At 38.5% G+C, this 16,357-nt stretch overlaps 2 protein-coding genes across 3 annotated transcripts; both read left to right on the forward strand.

Moving 5' to 3' along the window:
• The first annotated feature begins 6 nt into the window (after positions 1 to 6).
• Positions 7 to 4,718, forward strand: cmklr2 (chemerin chemokine-like receptor 2). The gene is made up of 2 exons (XM_042494440.2): positions 7 to 388; positions 1,715 to 4,718. The coding sequence occupies exon 2, from the start codon at positions 1,749 to 1,751 to the stop codon at positions 2,826 to 2,828; it is 1,080 nt and encodes a 359-aa protein (XP_042350374.1). The 5' UTR covers positions 7 to 388; positions 1,715 to 1,748; the 3' UTR covers positions 2,829 to 4,718.
• Positions 4,719 to 6,481: 1,763 nt separating this feature from the next.
• LOC121948903 (NADH-ubiquinone oxidoreductase 75 kDa subunit, mitochondrial) lies at positions 6,482 to 16,321 on the forward strand. 2 transcript variants are annotated; one of them, XM_042494439.2, is made up of 19 exons: positions 6,482 to 6,730; positions 7,401 to 7,480; positions 8,690 to 8,790; positions 8,892 to 8,999; positions 9,144 to 9,220; positions 9,786 to 9,867; positions 9,997 to 10,127; positions 10,212 to 10,397; positions 10,488 to 10,622; positions 10,713 to 10,827; positions 10,936 to 11,081; positions 11,908 to 12,036; positions 12,143 to 12,272; positions 12,865 to 13,025; positions 13,124 to 13,278; positions 13,605 to 13,780; positions 13,857 to 13,991; positions 14,117 to 14,189; positions 15,756 to 16,321. In XM_042494439.2, exons 1-19 carry the CDS (start codon positions 6,705 to 6,707, stop codon positions 15,845 to 15,847), a joined length of 2,238 nt encoding a protein of 745 aa, XP_042350373.2. In that variant the 5' UTR covers positions 6,482 to 6,704; the 3' UTR covers positions 15,848 to 16,321. The 2 variants fall into 2 exon arrangements, with proteins under 2 accessions (XP_042350373.2, XP_087939394.1); XM_088083268.1 differs by lacking the exon at positions 7,401 to 7,480 and having other exon boundaries at positions 6,483 to 6,730.
• The last annotated feature ends 36 nt before the right edge of the window (positions 16,322 to 16,357 follow it).

The following is a 16,357-nucleotide window of genomic DNA, read 5'->3' on the forward strand; positions in this document are numbered from 1 at the left end:
GTTCATTCACTGAGGGGGAAAAACGTGAGCTGAGGCTTTACTTTGCTGTTATGAGAAGCAGCCGCAGCTCCTCTGAATGAAAGCATTCTTCAGTGCGGGTGACCAATAACTTTTCTTCATTCTGTGGTCCATGTTTGACGCGTCAGCCAGGCGCGCCCACTGCACATCTCAGCTCCTCTGCACACAGTGTCACGGAGCGGAGTTTGGATGGACTCACGGAAAGACTACACATGCCGCACAAAGAGGTTTGCAGCCGATTGGGGAAGTTACGGACAAGGCCCAGCAAAACGGAGCTAAACGGCTAAAAGTTAGCGGTCACGGTCATCCGGGGGCTGTCGGTGTTTTCCGATCCAAACAGTGATTAAAAAAAGGAGCGCTGGACTTTTAGGTAGGCGATGCACTCTCTTCTTTAAATCTAAACTGGAAAACCCCTTCATGTCAATCCCATTAGTATGCCAATAGTGTATATGTGGCACTCACTATACTATGAACTGTTATTTCCGACTCAACAGGTTGGATTTCTCTCATATAATGTTATTAATGTTTTTGAACTTTTAACTAATATTTTATATATATATATATAGTCCTTATATAGGCCTTATTTTTATAGTACATGTTCTACTTTTTTTGTTTGTTATTTGCACTGATTTTGCATTTAGCATTTTGTCCATTTAGCTTCTAGTCTTTGTATTAGGCTACAAGTTTCTCTTTTGTTTAGGCTATCAATATCTGCATATGCTTTCTAATTTCTAAGAACTTATGTATTTATCAACTGCGATGGTTTGGCATACAGTTTCATGCCAGGTCTAGTAGTCAGCTCTTAACTGAGATTTTTATGTAAATACAGTCCTTACACAGCCCTTATTTTTAAGGACACATTGTACTTCTTTTTATTTATAACATGGAGCATAGCTCAATATAGCATTGATTTTGCATTCAGCATTTTGTCCATTTAGTTTCTAGTCTTTGTAGTTCAAGTTTCTCTACTGTTTACTAAAATATTAACACATCCATAAGATTTGTAATTACTAAAGGACATATTCTATTTATTTCTTTTGATGACTGCAATGATTTGGCATACACTTTATGTCTTTTCCTTTATTTCTCTTTGAGATTAGGATTGAATTCATGTTCTTACAGTTGTTCCAGTAGTTTAAAAATTACTTTTCATTGTATTGTTTACTCACAGTGCCAGTCCTAAAACATTCAACACACAAGCTTCCCATTCATTCTTAGACACCAAATAATTATGGTGAATTTTTTTTTAATCTGACATGAGTGAAATTTGCAGTGGCCATGAACTCTTTCTGGCCTTTATGAAGATACAGATATTGGTGATATGTGAAAAAATAACCTTTCACCCAACTGACTGGACTGTAATAACCTTGGGAATTATGCAACAATTGCGAACAATAACTATGAATCATACTATGTGGCCTTTTTCTGCCTCATCTCTGGGGCATCTCACTATCCACATTGTTTATCCAAAGGCATGCTGACACTAAGTTCCAGGGTTACTCAGGACACACCCAGTCTCAGCTCCAACGCAGGAACTGGATGATCAGAAAGAGGGACAGGACAGACAACAGTATTCTTCTGGGGAATAGCAATAATCACAGAGAGTGTGAGGAGGCGACAGGTTGATTATAAAGCTTGGGAATGTCTGTGTTTACGGATTGGAATGCATCTTATCATGTACTTTTCCTTCCCACAGATTGCTTCACCACAGAGGTTACATCCGTGCAACAATGGGCGACTCCGGCGAGGACTATGGAAACTACACTTACGAATACTACCTGGAGTACGGCGACCTGGAGGAACTAAAAGTAGAACACAGACAGAAGGAAACTATGCACATCATCTCAGTGGTCATCTACATTATTTCCTTCGTCCTCGGTCTGATTGGAAATGGAACTGTCATCTGGGTGACGGCATTTAAAAGCAAAAAGACAGTCAACAGTACTTGGCTGCTCAATCTCGCCATGGCGGACTTTGTGTTTGTGCTTTTCCTCCCTTTCTACATAGATTACATCCTGCGGGACTTCCACTGGGACTTTGGTGTGGTCATGTGTAAGATTAACTCATTTGTGTCTGTGATGAACATGTACGCCAGTGTCCTGTTTCTCACCGTGCTCAGCATAGACAGATATGTTTCTCTAGTCCACCTCAACTGGTCTCAGAAGTATCGCACCATACAGAGGGCCTGGTGTGTATGTGGTTGTATATGGGTGCTTGCTGCCATCACGAGCTGCCCCGCGCTGATTTTTCGAGACACCATGCGTCTACACGACAAGGTTGTGTGCTTCAACAATTTCCACACACAGGACGGACATACGGCTGCCATGAGACACATTATGATAGTGGTGATTCGAACCACTGTGGGCTTTCTTTTGCCTTTTACCGCCATATGTGTGACTGGTATACTTCTGACAATCAAAGTGAATCAATCTGGTGGTTCGGTTCGGCTGTCCAGTTTCTCCAAAACGGTCTCTGCTGTAATTCTCGCCTTCTTTTTATGCTGGGCACCTTTTCATGCTTTCAGCTTGATGGAGTTATCTATACATTCCTCACTGTACCTTCACAGCATACTGAAAGCTGGCTTCCCTCTCGCCACCAGCTTAGGCTTTTTTAACAGCTGCATTAACCCTCTCCTGTATATGCTCCTGGGCAAAAAGGTGCGGCGTATACTGAAGCGTGCATGCCTGGACATTACTAAGAGTTCACTGAGAGAGCTAAGCCAGTCAATCTCTGCCACTGAGATGGAGTCTTTGCCCGAAGTTCAACAGGACAGTGTGCCAGAGGAGCCCGTGGAGTTGTCGACTCTATGATTACAACCATCCTCAGACCGTAGTCGTCGTCTATGAAAAACATTAACCAGGGTAAGACTGGCTATTGCTTTAGAGTAAATGTGGACGATTACCGAAGCTGTTCTTTCCAGCTGTAGTGTTAAGATTTTCCAGTTTTGTTTCATTTGGACAGAGTTAGGCATAATAACTCTCGATGGAAAAGCTGAGTTCAAGTGTGTCTATCGTGCACATGGAGTCAGACCTTTCCAATTGTTTTTAATTTGCATAATAAGTGATTTGCAGAGAAAGGTGAGATGAAATCAGATCTGAAACAGCTGATTGGTTGAGCAACAGAAAATTAATCTGCAAGTATTTTGATAATCAACTAATCATTTAAATAATATAAAGAAACAAAGTATTCTCTTGTTACAGGCTCTCAATTGTGAGAATTTGCTGCTTGAATATATTCATCTTCCATGCTAGTACACTGAATATTTTTGGGTTGTGGACTGTTGCTTGGACAAAGCAAGCAGTTTGAATTTGTTTTGCTGTTTTCTGTCAGGCTATAGACCAAGAAGAAAACTGGCATATTAATCAGTAATGAAAGTAATCATTAGTTGCAGCCTCATATCAAATGCATTTCATTTATTGCTGTTTTTGTTTTTAATTTTTTTTTATAGTTGTACTCCTGAAGCAGGGCATCTTTGGTTTCTTAGAGATGAGATATACTGCATAAATCTATATGTAGTCTAACACTAGGTACCACTTTATTTAGAGGCCACCTTCACATGGTTTATAGAATATTTGTAGCATTTCATAAACATATTGGTTGAGATGTAACAATTTAAATGTTATGCTTTGTCTGTTGATGTTTATCTACTGAGAATATGTGAAAATTCCCAACATATTCTCAAAATAATACAGTTGAACGATTTACGCAACGTTTGCTGCATAGGTTGAGAGAATATTCCGAATTCAACTACATTATTCTGAGACTATGTAGACATGTTCGTTAACTGTCAAATGTACTTTTGGGGTGGGATAAAATTGATAAAGCATAGTATCATAATATTTTGCATGGCAATGTTGTACTGATACGTGGACGCCAAGAATCAATATTTTTATTTATATAAATTATATATATTACTTTTACAAATTAAACCTTTGGAAACCTGCTAAAATAAAAAAATGAATTGCTTTTTTAGTCGACTAGATACATTTTGCTGCAATAAAAATGGCTGAAGTGGGGCGCCTGGTGGCTCAGTGGATAGAGCAGCGCCCCATATACAGAGGCTGTGTCCTCACCGCAGCGGTCATGGGTTTGATTCCGGCCTTGACCTTTTACTGCATGTCGCCCTCTCTCTCTCTCTCCCCCTTTCACGCTTAAACTGTCCTGTCCATTAAAGGCAATATAAGCCCCAAAAAATAATTTAAAAAAAATATAGTATATAATGTGCAGTTGAAAAAAGATAACGAATTGTAATACATTACAATGTATCTTATCGCAAAACATTTCAAATCACAGTAATGTCTTGACTTTATATGGTATCATGGGGCCTCTGGTGGTAAATATACTCTTATATACTCTCGGCTATAGCTAATCAGCATAACATTTACAGAGTAAAGTAAATCAGTTGAATTGTTGAAACTCAAATAATAAGTTTTTGATAATGATGTTAAATATAAATATATAAATAAATAAATAATAAATATAAATAAAAATAATGTTACACATACTCCATAAACCATCTGCAGGCCAACTATCCAAGTAAAGTGTTACCTAAACATTAGCGTATTTATACTTGTATACTAGCTGCTAGTTACTTATTAATGTATTGTAAGATTTTTAAAGTAGCTGAAAGTTGTATAAATGTTTTAATCTAATATATTAAAAGTAAATGTCATATTTCTAAATAAATGTCTTCCTCTGAACACCTGCTGTTCTTTGTTTGAATACTTTCTTTATATTGTTTGACTTAATGTCAGATGAGTCTGTCATTTAAAAGTAGGCTTTGATGTTTCCTGGACACACTAGAATTTCCAGGTGGAAATCGGTATACACAAGCCTGACGCAAATCCAGATGTGCATTTCCTTCCATTCCCTGAGGATCTGTTTACAAGCCATTTCCTGTTATTTATTTCTGGTGAACTCTGTCTTGAAAGGATTACATCACTGTGAAAGATACCATCCTGCCTGTGACTAGAAGATTGCTGGTTTGAATCCCTGGAATAACTAAAGATACGGAAACGAAGCAAACATTTTACCCCTCTCTAACAACTACAATCAGTACGACCTCATGGCACTTTATGGGCGAATCACGAGGACCCTCCATATTTTCATTTAGCGACTGTACTTTACTCATTACAGTAGGGGGATGGGGGATCAACAAACTTTCCATTTTTTGAGTGCGTCCTTTTTATTCTGTGTCCCCACAGCGCAGGTGGAACTCTTCATGAGTTTTGACTTTCCCTCAGCTGCACACCAGTTTGTTAAGTTTGAGCTGCAGAGAGGATGATTATTCTGTTGATCTGATCAGAGTGGATCAGATCAGAATGATGGATGAGAGAGGCAGCTGCGGCAGAGGCAAGTGAATGCAAACTTTTAGAACCAGTGCAATTAACAAATAAGTTTCACTTTCACTGCGCCGTCTGTATCTTGAGTTGCACTGTGCTCCAAGTGTGATGCAATGCATCAGCGAAGAGTGTATATATTCCAACAATATAAAATATAAAATGAATGGCGACAGATGTTTTGCTTGTGGCAGGCAGTCACAAATAAATGAATGTGTGGGAAACACTGCTGGAAAATGCAAAAATGGAAATGCATGACCATCCCTGCTCAATAAATAACCATATGTCACAGTTTCTGTCTATTACAAATTGTGTCATTTTTGAGAGTTTTTAAAGAAAATCTGATTTTCAAACCTACCATGGGTGTTGGAGTTCTGAAGTATGTAAAATAATGCAAAATAGCAGTGGTGTAATGTAACAAAGTAATAATACTTTGTTGCAGTAATTAACTTTTTCTCCACTATTTCCCCTATGCATCTTTGTTACTTACTACAAAGCAGGGAAGGAAGGGAGGAGGGGATGGACTGACAAATAAAGGAATGGGAGGGAAGGAAAAACTATTTTGTTCTAAAATCCTTAAAGTTGTAAAAAGACCTTTTTTTCTTCAAATGTAATGTACAATACATTTTAAGGTGGTGTATGTTATGAAAAAATAAACTTCATAATCCTCAGAATTCTACTGCTTGTTTTTTTATTAACAGCATTTACTTGTACTTTTACTTTCAATGCTTAAGAACGTTAAATATAATAAAATTACTTTTGATACTTAAGTACAACGAAAAACTGATATTTTAAAACTTTTACTTAAATAATATTGTAACAGGTGACTAACTTATGGCATACCAAGTTCATTTTCTGGTAAGAAATCTGTACTTTTACAATCTGGCTTTCAGGTACTCCACCACTGCAAAATAAAACCATTTAAAGTTGAATGTTACTCCCCAAAGCCAGATCAGAAAACATTAACTCCATCCCCAGCCCTTAAAAAAATATTTGAAATGCCTTCCCCATTCAGCACCACTCCTTTCCCTCTCATAAATAACGAACAGTCCCTTATATGCTCTTTACAGCGTGTTCTCACAGGCTGAAAAACGACTCACCCACATTAGATAAAGTCTGAATGCTGCCACTGTGTCACTTCACCACAGTCACAAATTGGTGTGGATATGATGAGCATCTGTTAAAGAGAGGGTTTAAATCACTGTCATGGCAAGTTCTGTATACATGCGCGATTAAATTTGTCAGTATTTACAGAAAAGAAACCTTGGATTATGGTGAACAGGATTACTTAATCCGTGACGCAGCAGAATAACAAGACAGTGCGCAATCTGCGTCGCAGGCAGTCTCATGAGGACGAGCAGGCTATTGGCAAGGTAAGCAACTGGTCACTGTTGTCTTTATGAAATATTATTAGCTATGTTGACAATTTATACTCCGTATACAACTGCTTAACTAGCGTTATAAACGGCTCCATAGAACTGAATAAACTGGTAAAGTTTGTCAGCGGTAATAAGGTTGACATTACATGTTACGTTAGCTTGTTTGTAGCATTGTTTGCTACATTTGTTAGTTTGGAGCAACGTAACAAACGCTTTAATACTGTTCACGCGCTTGCAGTTGATGTTTATTATTGACGCAATGTTATGATGGTGATGTCGCGAGCTAACGCACTCAGCTAACGCTAACTTGTATCAGTGTTTGCTAACGTTAGCTTGGCACACTTAGCCAGGCAAACGTTACCTAACATTACAGTTTGATGATTCGGCAAATTACTAGGGCATGTACTTTAATCAGCAGAGCCTCGTCAATGTTACTTACACGTTTCTTTGTAATATGTCGCAGCATCATTTAGCTGCTTTGAGTGACAGCCCCTGCATTAAATCACAAGCCAACATTGGTACTTCTGTTTTCTTTTGCTAGTCGCGTGGGAGCTTTAATGGTTTTCCAGGGTTTAAACCAGCAAACAACTTTGAATATCTTTTATCGACACTTGCGAAATGTGTTAACCAGAAGACCTTACACGTGATGTTGCCTCTCTTGCAGCATGTTGCGTTTGCCTGTTGTGAGCCGGAGCCTCTTTCCAGCAGCAATTACTAAAGGGGGTGCGGCTGCAACTAACAATGGTAACAATATGCCTCTTCATCCGCTGATTAGTTGATCGTGCTTTGGTTGCGTTACAATGTGTGCCTTGTATTTAGGCAGAACACCTATGTTTTTGTTGTTTGTTGTGTGCAAGCTCCGGTACCCTTGTAACTTTTTTCCACTGATGGATTATAGGCAGGATTACAGTCAGATTTGCCAGCTACCACATCTGGTGCCAGACCGTTGCTGCCCCAATTTAACCAATTAGTAGTCAGCGGCAATCATATGTTATAACCGTAAAACTTCAGTTAATAGCCCGGGCTTTTATTTGCTGAAACCATTGAACTCAACAGAGTTATATTTGGGTAAGGTTTCTATACGAGACGGACTCTTAACCCCTTTTGCACAAAACTGTTGCTCAGCAAAGATGGGAAATACAATCAATATATTTCCCCCAAAATATGGGAAGAAAAAAAAGAAATGACCCAGAAGTTAGCAAAAAATCAATGAAAAGGGCAAAAAAATTACCAGAAAATTTGCACCCAAAAAAGAGATAGTAAAACAAAAACATCCAAAGCGAGAAATCAACTGTAAAAAGCTTCAACATTATGATGATTCTATAAAATAATTTTAAATATAGAATTATTATAGTTCACTTGACATTTTTCCTTTGCTTTTTAAAATATAGACATCTACATAGACTAATCTTTTTTTTTCTCTCTTTTTCATTATGCCAGTAATACTGTCTTCTTTGGTGCTCATGGTTTCAGTAAAATTAACTATGTGGAAAATCTTACTAGGCTAACATTGCGAGTAGCATGTCCATATTGACAAAAGTATATATAAGTATAAGTATAAGTATATATACATATATAAGATATAAGATATATACATATTTGTATGTGTGATCTAATCAGCTAACTAATGTTATCTCTGGGGGGTAGCTAACAACCCGGTTTTATACATCCAAAGAACTTCTATAAAACATTAACTGCATGGCAACTGGGTCTCGACTTGAGACAGACATTTATTTGTCAAAATGTGTTGCCACACCTGGCTTGTAAAAGGTGTGTCTAATTGGGGCTAGGCTTATATTTGAAGATTTACGGTACTATGGACTACCAGGGATTCATTGTAATATAATGTAATATAGATCATGATACATTATGCAGCTGTTTCTCCATTAAAAGTTACATTACTTGAATGAAAGGAAGAGTTTGCCTAAAAATGTTTCCTTTGTGTGCTTGAAGCTCGCACTGCAGCAACAGCAACTGCACCTGCCAGCAACCTCCTGGAGGTGTTTGTGGATGGGAAACCTGTCATGGTGGAGCCAGGAACCACTGTTTTGCAGGTATTATGCTCAATTCATGCATGCAGCCATATTAGAAAAAAAATTCTTGAAATTTTGACCCATAATATCAGATTTAACACTGTGACTCAATTTCGTCACAGGCATGTGAGAAGGTAGGAATGCAGATTCCTCGCTTCTGCTACCATGAGCGCCTGTCAGTTGCTGGAAACTGTCGCATGTGTCTTGTGGAGATAGAGAAAGTTCCCAAGGTATGTTTTAGGCTGTATATGTGTTTGCTTTGTTTCTGTTTTGGTAGCAAATATGTTTTTTTAGTATGTATTTGTCTAGTTTAACAGAGACAAGACTATGCCTTCTTTAAATAATTAGTTATCATTTCTTCATTCATCTCGTAGCCAGTGGCAGCGTGCGCTATGCCAGTCATGAAGGGCTGGAACATTTTGACCAACTCTGACAAAACAAGAAAGGCCAGGTATGATCAAACTCACTTGTTGAGAGTAAAGGTCCAATGTGTAGGATTTACGGGAGTCTATTGGTAGATATTAAGGATGCACAATAATATTGGTATGTCATTGGTATCGGCAAACATGCTTTTATTTATTTTGCTCAATGAATGAATAATACATGCATTAAAAAGCATTTTATTTTATGTCTCCATCTGCTGGTGGGCCATCACAATTAGAGTATGCATAATATGTCAGTTTCACTAAAGAAGGAACCTGATGATAAATTGGGGGGGGTTATTGATATTGGCCAAATGAGCGGTCAACATATGGAATATCGGCAAAAAATCCAATATTGTGCATCCCTGGGAAATTTAGCATTTAATATTGAGAACTATGTTTGCATTACTGTTCTCCTACATACTTGGTACATGGGAGAATTTTCAGTCCTGCAACCTTACTGTTAGGTGACACTACAGTAAATGCTACATTGGACCTTTAATATTGTTCTGCAAGTTGTCTGTGGTCCTTTTTCAACTGATGTTACATGATAAGTCAGGCATAATAATAATACTTTTCTTTGATTTTACACAGAGAGGGTGTGATGGAGTTCTTATTGGCTAACCACCCATTAGACTGTCCAATTTGTGATCAGGGGGGAGAATGTGACCTACAGGTAAGAGGTCATCACAGCCAGTGTACAATAGATGTGTCATTCATAGACTTGATTGAGCATATGGCAGACATTCTTTATCATTTATAATTTAAGTTAACTAATATGAGTGAATACCTTTTCTGTCTGAAGGACCAGTCCATGCAGTTTGGCAGTGACAGGACCCGCTTCACAGAGGGCAAAAGAGCTGTGGAAGACAAAAACATTGGCCCTCTCATTAAAACCATCATGACTCGTTGCATCCAGTGCACTCGCTGTGTGCGGTGAGTTAATTTCTAGAATTAGTTAAGTTGCAGTGTAAAATTAGATTATGAAAAGAAATGCCTTTTTTTTTTTTGCTTCTACAGCTTTGCCAGTGAGATTGCAGGTGTGGAGGACCTGGGCACCACTGGCAGGGGCAATGACCTACAGATTGGGACCTATGTGGAGAAGATGTTCATGTCTGAGTTATCTGGAAATGTTATTGATATATGCCCAGTGGGGGCCCTCACCTCTAAACCATATGCATTCACTGCTCGCCCTTGGGAGACCAGGTTTTTTGGATTTTGCTCTACATTTTGATCGCCGTTTTAGTTTGAAAGATACGTCTTTATCCTCATCTATTCTTTCTTGTTTTTCTGCAGGAAGACAGAGTCCATTGATGTTCTGGATGCTGTGGGTAGTAACATTGTGGTGAGCACTCGTGGGGGTGAGGTGATGCGAATCCTGCCTCGTCTTAATGAGGACATTAATGAGGAGTGGATCTCAGACAAAACCAGGTTTGTTTCTAATCATGCAGAGTTTACTCCACAGACAGGTTTGTGTATGATGTTTGCATCATTGCTGAACTCTTCCTTCTGTCCTGACAGGTTTGCGTATGATGGACTCAAAAGGCAGAGGCTTACTCAGCCTATGGTGAAAAATGAGTCTGGGCAGTTGGTTACAACAACCTGGGAAGATGCGCTGACTCGAGTTGCTGGAGTAGTATGTATTAAAGATAAAATGACATTTTTTCAACAGTATATGATAATTTGTAATTCGTTGTGCCAAATTAGGCTGTCCTCAGTATGATCTGTTTTTGTTTTTTTACAGTTGCAAGGAGTCGAAGGAAATCATGTAGCTGCTGTTGTCGGAGGCTTGGTGGATGCAGAGGCTCTCATCTCCTTGAAAGACTTGCTGAACCATTTAAATAGTGAAAACCTGTGCACCGAGGAGATGTTCCCAATAGCTGGAGCTGGGTAAGGCCACAGAGAGAGTAAAACTGAGGATGGGACAAAGCCAGCTGAACTTGCCCTGATGTTAAAGGACAGGTCCATCTGTGTTCTTTTCCCTGTTTATCAAATGGAAACTTCCGCTCAGCAGCGAGCATAAAGCAGTGACACAGGTTACTAATGCCCTCTCAACACCCACATATGCCATTTTCTGATCTTCACATAGAGAGTAAGGACAGTGTTAGCCACACACTGCATTTACACTGTATAAACACATTTATAGAGCTAATAGGAGTAATTACAGGAGTAATGTGGCACAGAAGCTAAGTAATGTAGCACAGAAGCTAAGTAATGTAGCATTGTGGACAACACATTAATTTAGTTCAGAAAGTCACACAATGACACAAACTAACACACACAGGAAGTGGCATACCAGTAACTCCTCGTGTTCTCTTCGATTAAAAATCACTTTTTTTGTCAAAGGAATCTGGTTGCTGTGGGTGGGAGCGGCAACAAAACATATTTCATCCACCTCAGAAAGGAAAACCTAAAAATAAAACTCAATATCAGTTTTAGTGTATGCTATACTTAGAATATTTTTTTCAGATTTACCTGCAGTCATACAGCCCTTTCCAACCTGGGAGTGATGCCGTTATATATCCATTTCTGCCCTCTTCAAAGCCACCAGAAAAATAGCTGTTTGATGCTACACCATCCACACACAACATACAAATTCATATATTCGCATTTGATTACAAAAAGAACACTACTGGGAAGCTACAGAACGATATAAAACAACAACAAAATAAAAGAGCTGCCCTTAAAGTTTATGTTTCTACCTTGGCTTCTGTAGATCGGACCTTCGCTCAAACTATCTTCTAAACACTGGAATCGCTGGTATTGAAGAAGCTGACCTGCTGCTACTGATTGGCACTAACCCGCGCTATGAAGCGCCCCTGTTCAATGCACGAATCAGAAAAGGGTAGGTTAAATGCTCTAAATACATTATCTCAATGTTGAGCTAGTAAATCTGAGTTATGTACAACAAAAATGCAAGTTCGTTAATGATCTTGGTATCTCTGGTTCAGTTGGCTTCACAACGAGTTGCAAGTGGCTCTTGTGGGGATGAAAGTGGACCTAAGTTACACATATGACCACCTTGGGGAGTCTGCCACCATTCTTCAAGAAATTGCATCAGGATCTCACCCATTCTGCCAGGTAACACTGAACACTCTTGGGTGTGAATTCACAAAAGAATTGCCCAGCCACTAAACCTGAACAAATGAGACAAAAAGTCACTGTCTAACTCTCAAAGCACCTGCAGAGGGTGTAAAGCACCCCTACCTGTGTTTCCAAGCAAATACCAGATCGGTGCTAATGTACTATTTGCATGTATTTGAATGAGACTTTATGCATAGATTCGGTGAAAAATGTGCCCTTTTATGGAAATAAACTTCATTGGAAAAACAGTCCTATTCACAAAAATCATCGCTTACAACCACATGCAGTTAAAATGACATTACTAGCGTTCTCAGAGTGTTGAAACCAGATGCAAAAAATAAAAAAGGACTAACTGCAGGCGGCTGCAAAACTTTTTAGGGCATGTTTGTGCTGCGATATCATTAGCAGAATATCTTTCGTGAATTGGACCTTGAGATGGGGCAGATAACAGCAGCAAGTAATGCACAATTCATGGTGCCATCAGCCACGACAATCTACTCTGTGCATACGCCCCTCAGTGGTGCAGTGAATGTTGCCAGTTGACTTGAATGTCTCCTCCCAACTTTGTGTCTTTTATCTCCTCTTGAAGGTCTTGGCTAAAGCAAAGCATCCTGTTGTTGTGGTTGGAAGCAGTTGCCTGCAGAGAGAGGATGGGGCTGCGATAATGGCCGCTGTGTCAACGATTGCTCAGAACGCTCGTGTCAGCAGTGGCGCAGAGGAAACCTGGAAGGTTCTCAATGTGCTTCACAGGTCATACTCTTAAAAAAGAGGGGGAGCTTTCAGTAATGGGAGGAGTTTCAAGAGGGATGTTTACTGCAATTTGTGTGCTGTTCTGCCCATGTCTTTAGAGTTGCCAGTCAAGTGGCTGCGCTCGATCTTGGGTACAAGCCAGGAGTGGAGGCTATCAGGAAGAACCCACCCAAAGTTCTGTTTCTGCTTGGAGCTGATGCCGGCTGCATCACTCGCCAAGATCTCCCCAAGGACAGCTTCATAATTTATCAAGGTCAGCTATTTTACTGCACAGCAGCAGAAGCTCTTTCATTTACATCAGGGCTAATTTATGTATGGCATATGAGAGAGGCAGTGTAATTTCTGATATTTTTTTGCATGTACAGAATAGTGACAAAGAAATACCTGAGTAAAGAAACCTAAATGAATGAAGGTGCATCGATACAATGCACAAAGTGTTCGACAATCATCAAAATATCACATAAGGGAATATCTTTGGTAAAAATAGTATTTATCTCTCCAGTAGAGACTTGCAGAATCTATTCGAAGTGGCATCAGACTTTTCATTAAATTTAAATTTTCTGTGCCATAACTGCCCAGGTCACCATGGTGATGTTGGCGCACCAATGGCTGACATCATACTTCCTGGAGCTGCGTATACTGAGAAATGTAGCACCTATGTGAACACTGAGGGCCGTGCCCAGCAGACCAAAGTGGCCGTGACTCCCCCAGGCATGGCGAGGGAGGACTGGAAGATCATCAGAGCCATATCTGAGGTGAACTACAATAAAAGTTTGTCATGTTATTATAAATAATGAGAAATAGGACTAAATGTTGTGTATTTTTTTTAAGCTTGCTGGAGTGACTTTGCCATATGACACCCTTGATGAAGTGCGTGACAGACTGGCAGAGGTTTCCCCAAATCTGGTGCGATATGATGACGTTGAGGAGGCCAACTTCTTTAAGCAGGCTAATGAACTGTCTAAGGTCAGCAGTTATCTTCCTTCAGCACGTGTTTTAGATGATTGTAGGGGAGGCACGAAAAGAGCATTTTTTAAATGTTACTTTATTCAGTTGGTTTATCTGCTTTGTGCTGTCCTCATCTCTTTCAGGCAATGAATCAGGCTGTCCTTACTGAACCTTTAGTCCCTCCACAGCTTACTGTGAAGGACTTCTATATGACAGGTGGGTCAGTAATACTCTAATACTCCTCTCACTAATTTAGTCTACATGTTATTTTTTATCCCAAAATCCTCCAAGAAACACAGCTATTTTGCATCAGTTCTTTAATGTTAATATAAGTTAATATAATCATTGTTAGTGTCAGAAGGGAAAATGCTAATAATACTTTAAATAATACTTTAAAGCTGTTATAGCTGCATGTAATTAGCAATGTGCTATTATTTGACTTTATTAGCTGCAGCTGCATGAGCTATTTTTCCCCCGAATGAAATAAATCCAAATTCCCACAAAAGTGTTAAATTATCACTGAATAAATTAATCAGTTAAGGTGTCTTGTATACATGTCAGTCATCAGAGGAAGGTTTCTTCCAATAACAATATCAAGTTGAACAAAGATTTAGTGGTGTTCACTATTGTGACTCCTATTGAAGAAAGTGTTTTGTCACTTCTGTTGTTATGAAGGAAACCCACTTGCAACACGCTGTAATTGTTGTGTTTATATGTCACATATAATTTTGTTTTTTTTCCAATTCCTAACGGGTGCAGTGTAGAACCAGAGTTTTTTATTTGAATTGACAGGATTCCAGTGGGTCCTTAAAAAGTCTTAAAAGGCATTGAATTCATTAATATAAAAATATAGCCTTAATTGGTATCAAAATGTCTTAAATCAGTATTTTCAAAATTGGACTAAAATTTCATCCCTGGTGACATTTAAAAAGTCTTAATTCTAACTTGCCTAAAGCTACAGAAACCCTGATTAAATGTTTTTCACATGTTGTCATTTGTATTCTGATAGAGCTCTTACTTTTATTAATATAGGAATAAAAGCTTCCTTTTAAATGCAGCTATCGTACTATATTTAGATACAGATGTTATTACCCTTATTTCAGAATGGCATGAACATTTAGACAGCTAATTGTTATTGTACAGTAAGAGAGAACAAAAACATCTTAGAGCACTGCAGCTGAAGGAATCACATTGAAAATGGCAATGAGGTCATGGGGCAATTGAATTCAAAATATGTCATCTCATTAAGAGCATAGTATGTGTTCAGTAAATTTTATTGCAATTTCACTCATAAGAGATACCCTGTGTGTTGAGTTTTTTGCCAAAAATAATAGTGAAAACAAGCATCACAATTTATATTTACAGCTAAATGTGATAGAAATTAATTTGTAGCAGTACTTTTCTGAATTTGACATGGACAAAATACCTGTTAGTTTGAAGCTGATAAGAGGTGGTCAAATTTAACTGAAAACCAAAAATTAAGCAGCATGCTGTCTCAAATATTACCATGTTATCTCTGTGTTGGTGTTTCACACCCACATGATAACACAAAGTGACATATTTATCCCTGAAAAATAATGCTGTTGCAACACCAGACTGAACAACACCATTGTTTCACTTGGAACATTAGGTTTTTAAATCCATTCATGCAATGGCAGCATTATATTTGTGAGCAATACAATTTTAATTAATTTTCCAGTTGGAGCCATTATAATGTTAATGTTAGTCTTACACTAAATAAGGTGTGCAGATTTAAAATTTGCTTTCAATCTTTACTCACAGATCCAATAAGCCGAGCCTCCCAGACGATGGCAAAGTGTGTGAAAGCTGTCAAAGAGGGAGCACAAGCTGTGGACGAGCCGGCCATATGTTAAAGCACAGTGAATAGCCATCCAGTCCTTGGAAGAAAAAAAAAAGTTATACGCACAATATTATTTGCACATTCCTAGAAATGTATTTATTTGCACTGTTTTATTCTAAGTAGATGCCTCATCATCTATGCACATTGTGGACCTAACTACTTTACTAACCTGCAGAAACATGTATGTGCTATTTGCAGAGTGAATATGTGAACTTAGGGTTGATCAAATCTCCAAAGATGCACTCCTGGCAGTTTCTTTTCTCCTGTTAGGTTGTTGTGACCAAAGGTTAAAAAACCCTAGTAAATCTAGTATTTTGTCTTCTTGTAAAATTAAAAGTGTTAAGATATATTTTCCTAAAGATATATGGATTACAGTTTGAAAAGTTTATCTATTTGTGTGATGTGAGTAGTTTCCTGTAGCAAGTCTAATGAATCTTGCAAATTTAAGTTTGAGCTCTTATTAAAAATTGCAGAAGTATCAAAAATACGCACTGGTGACATGGATGACATTGTCCTTGTTTGT

The sequence above is a fragment of the Plectropomus leopardus genome, chromosome 10 (assembly GCF_026936395.1).
Source record: "Plectropomus leopardus strain MGB_pleo_1.0 chromosome 10, ASM2693639v1, whole genome shotgun sequence".
Taxonomy (NCBI): Eukaryota; Metazoa; Chordata; class Actinopteri; order Perciformes; family Serranidae; genus Plectropomus; species Plectropomus leopardus.

What these genes read in the sequence shown, in the direction of transcription:
- cmklr2 (XM_042494440.2), top strand. Translation starts at nt 1,749, where the DNA reads ATGGGCGACTCCGGCGAGGACTATGGAAACTACACTTACGAATACTAC.
- LOC121948903 (XM_042494439.2), top strand. Translation starts at nt 6,705, where the DNA reads ATGAGGACGAGCAGGCTATTGGCAAG. An exon ending in TTCCCAATAGCTGGAGCTGG is followed by an intron (nt 11,082 to 11,907) that starts GTAAGGCCACAG and finishes TGGCTTCTGTAG; the next exon opens with ATCGGACCTTCGCTCAAACT. An exon ending in AGGCTAATGAACTGTCTAAG is followed by an intron (nt 13,992 to 14,116) that starts GTCAGCAGTTAT and finishes CATCTCTTTCAG; the next exon opens with GCAATGAATCAGGCTGTCCT.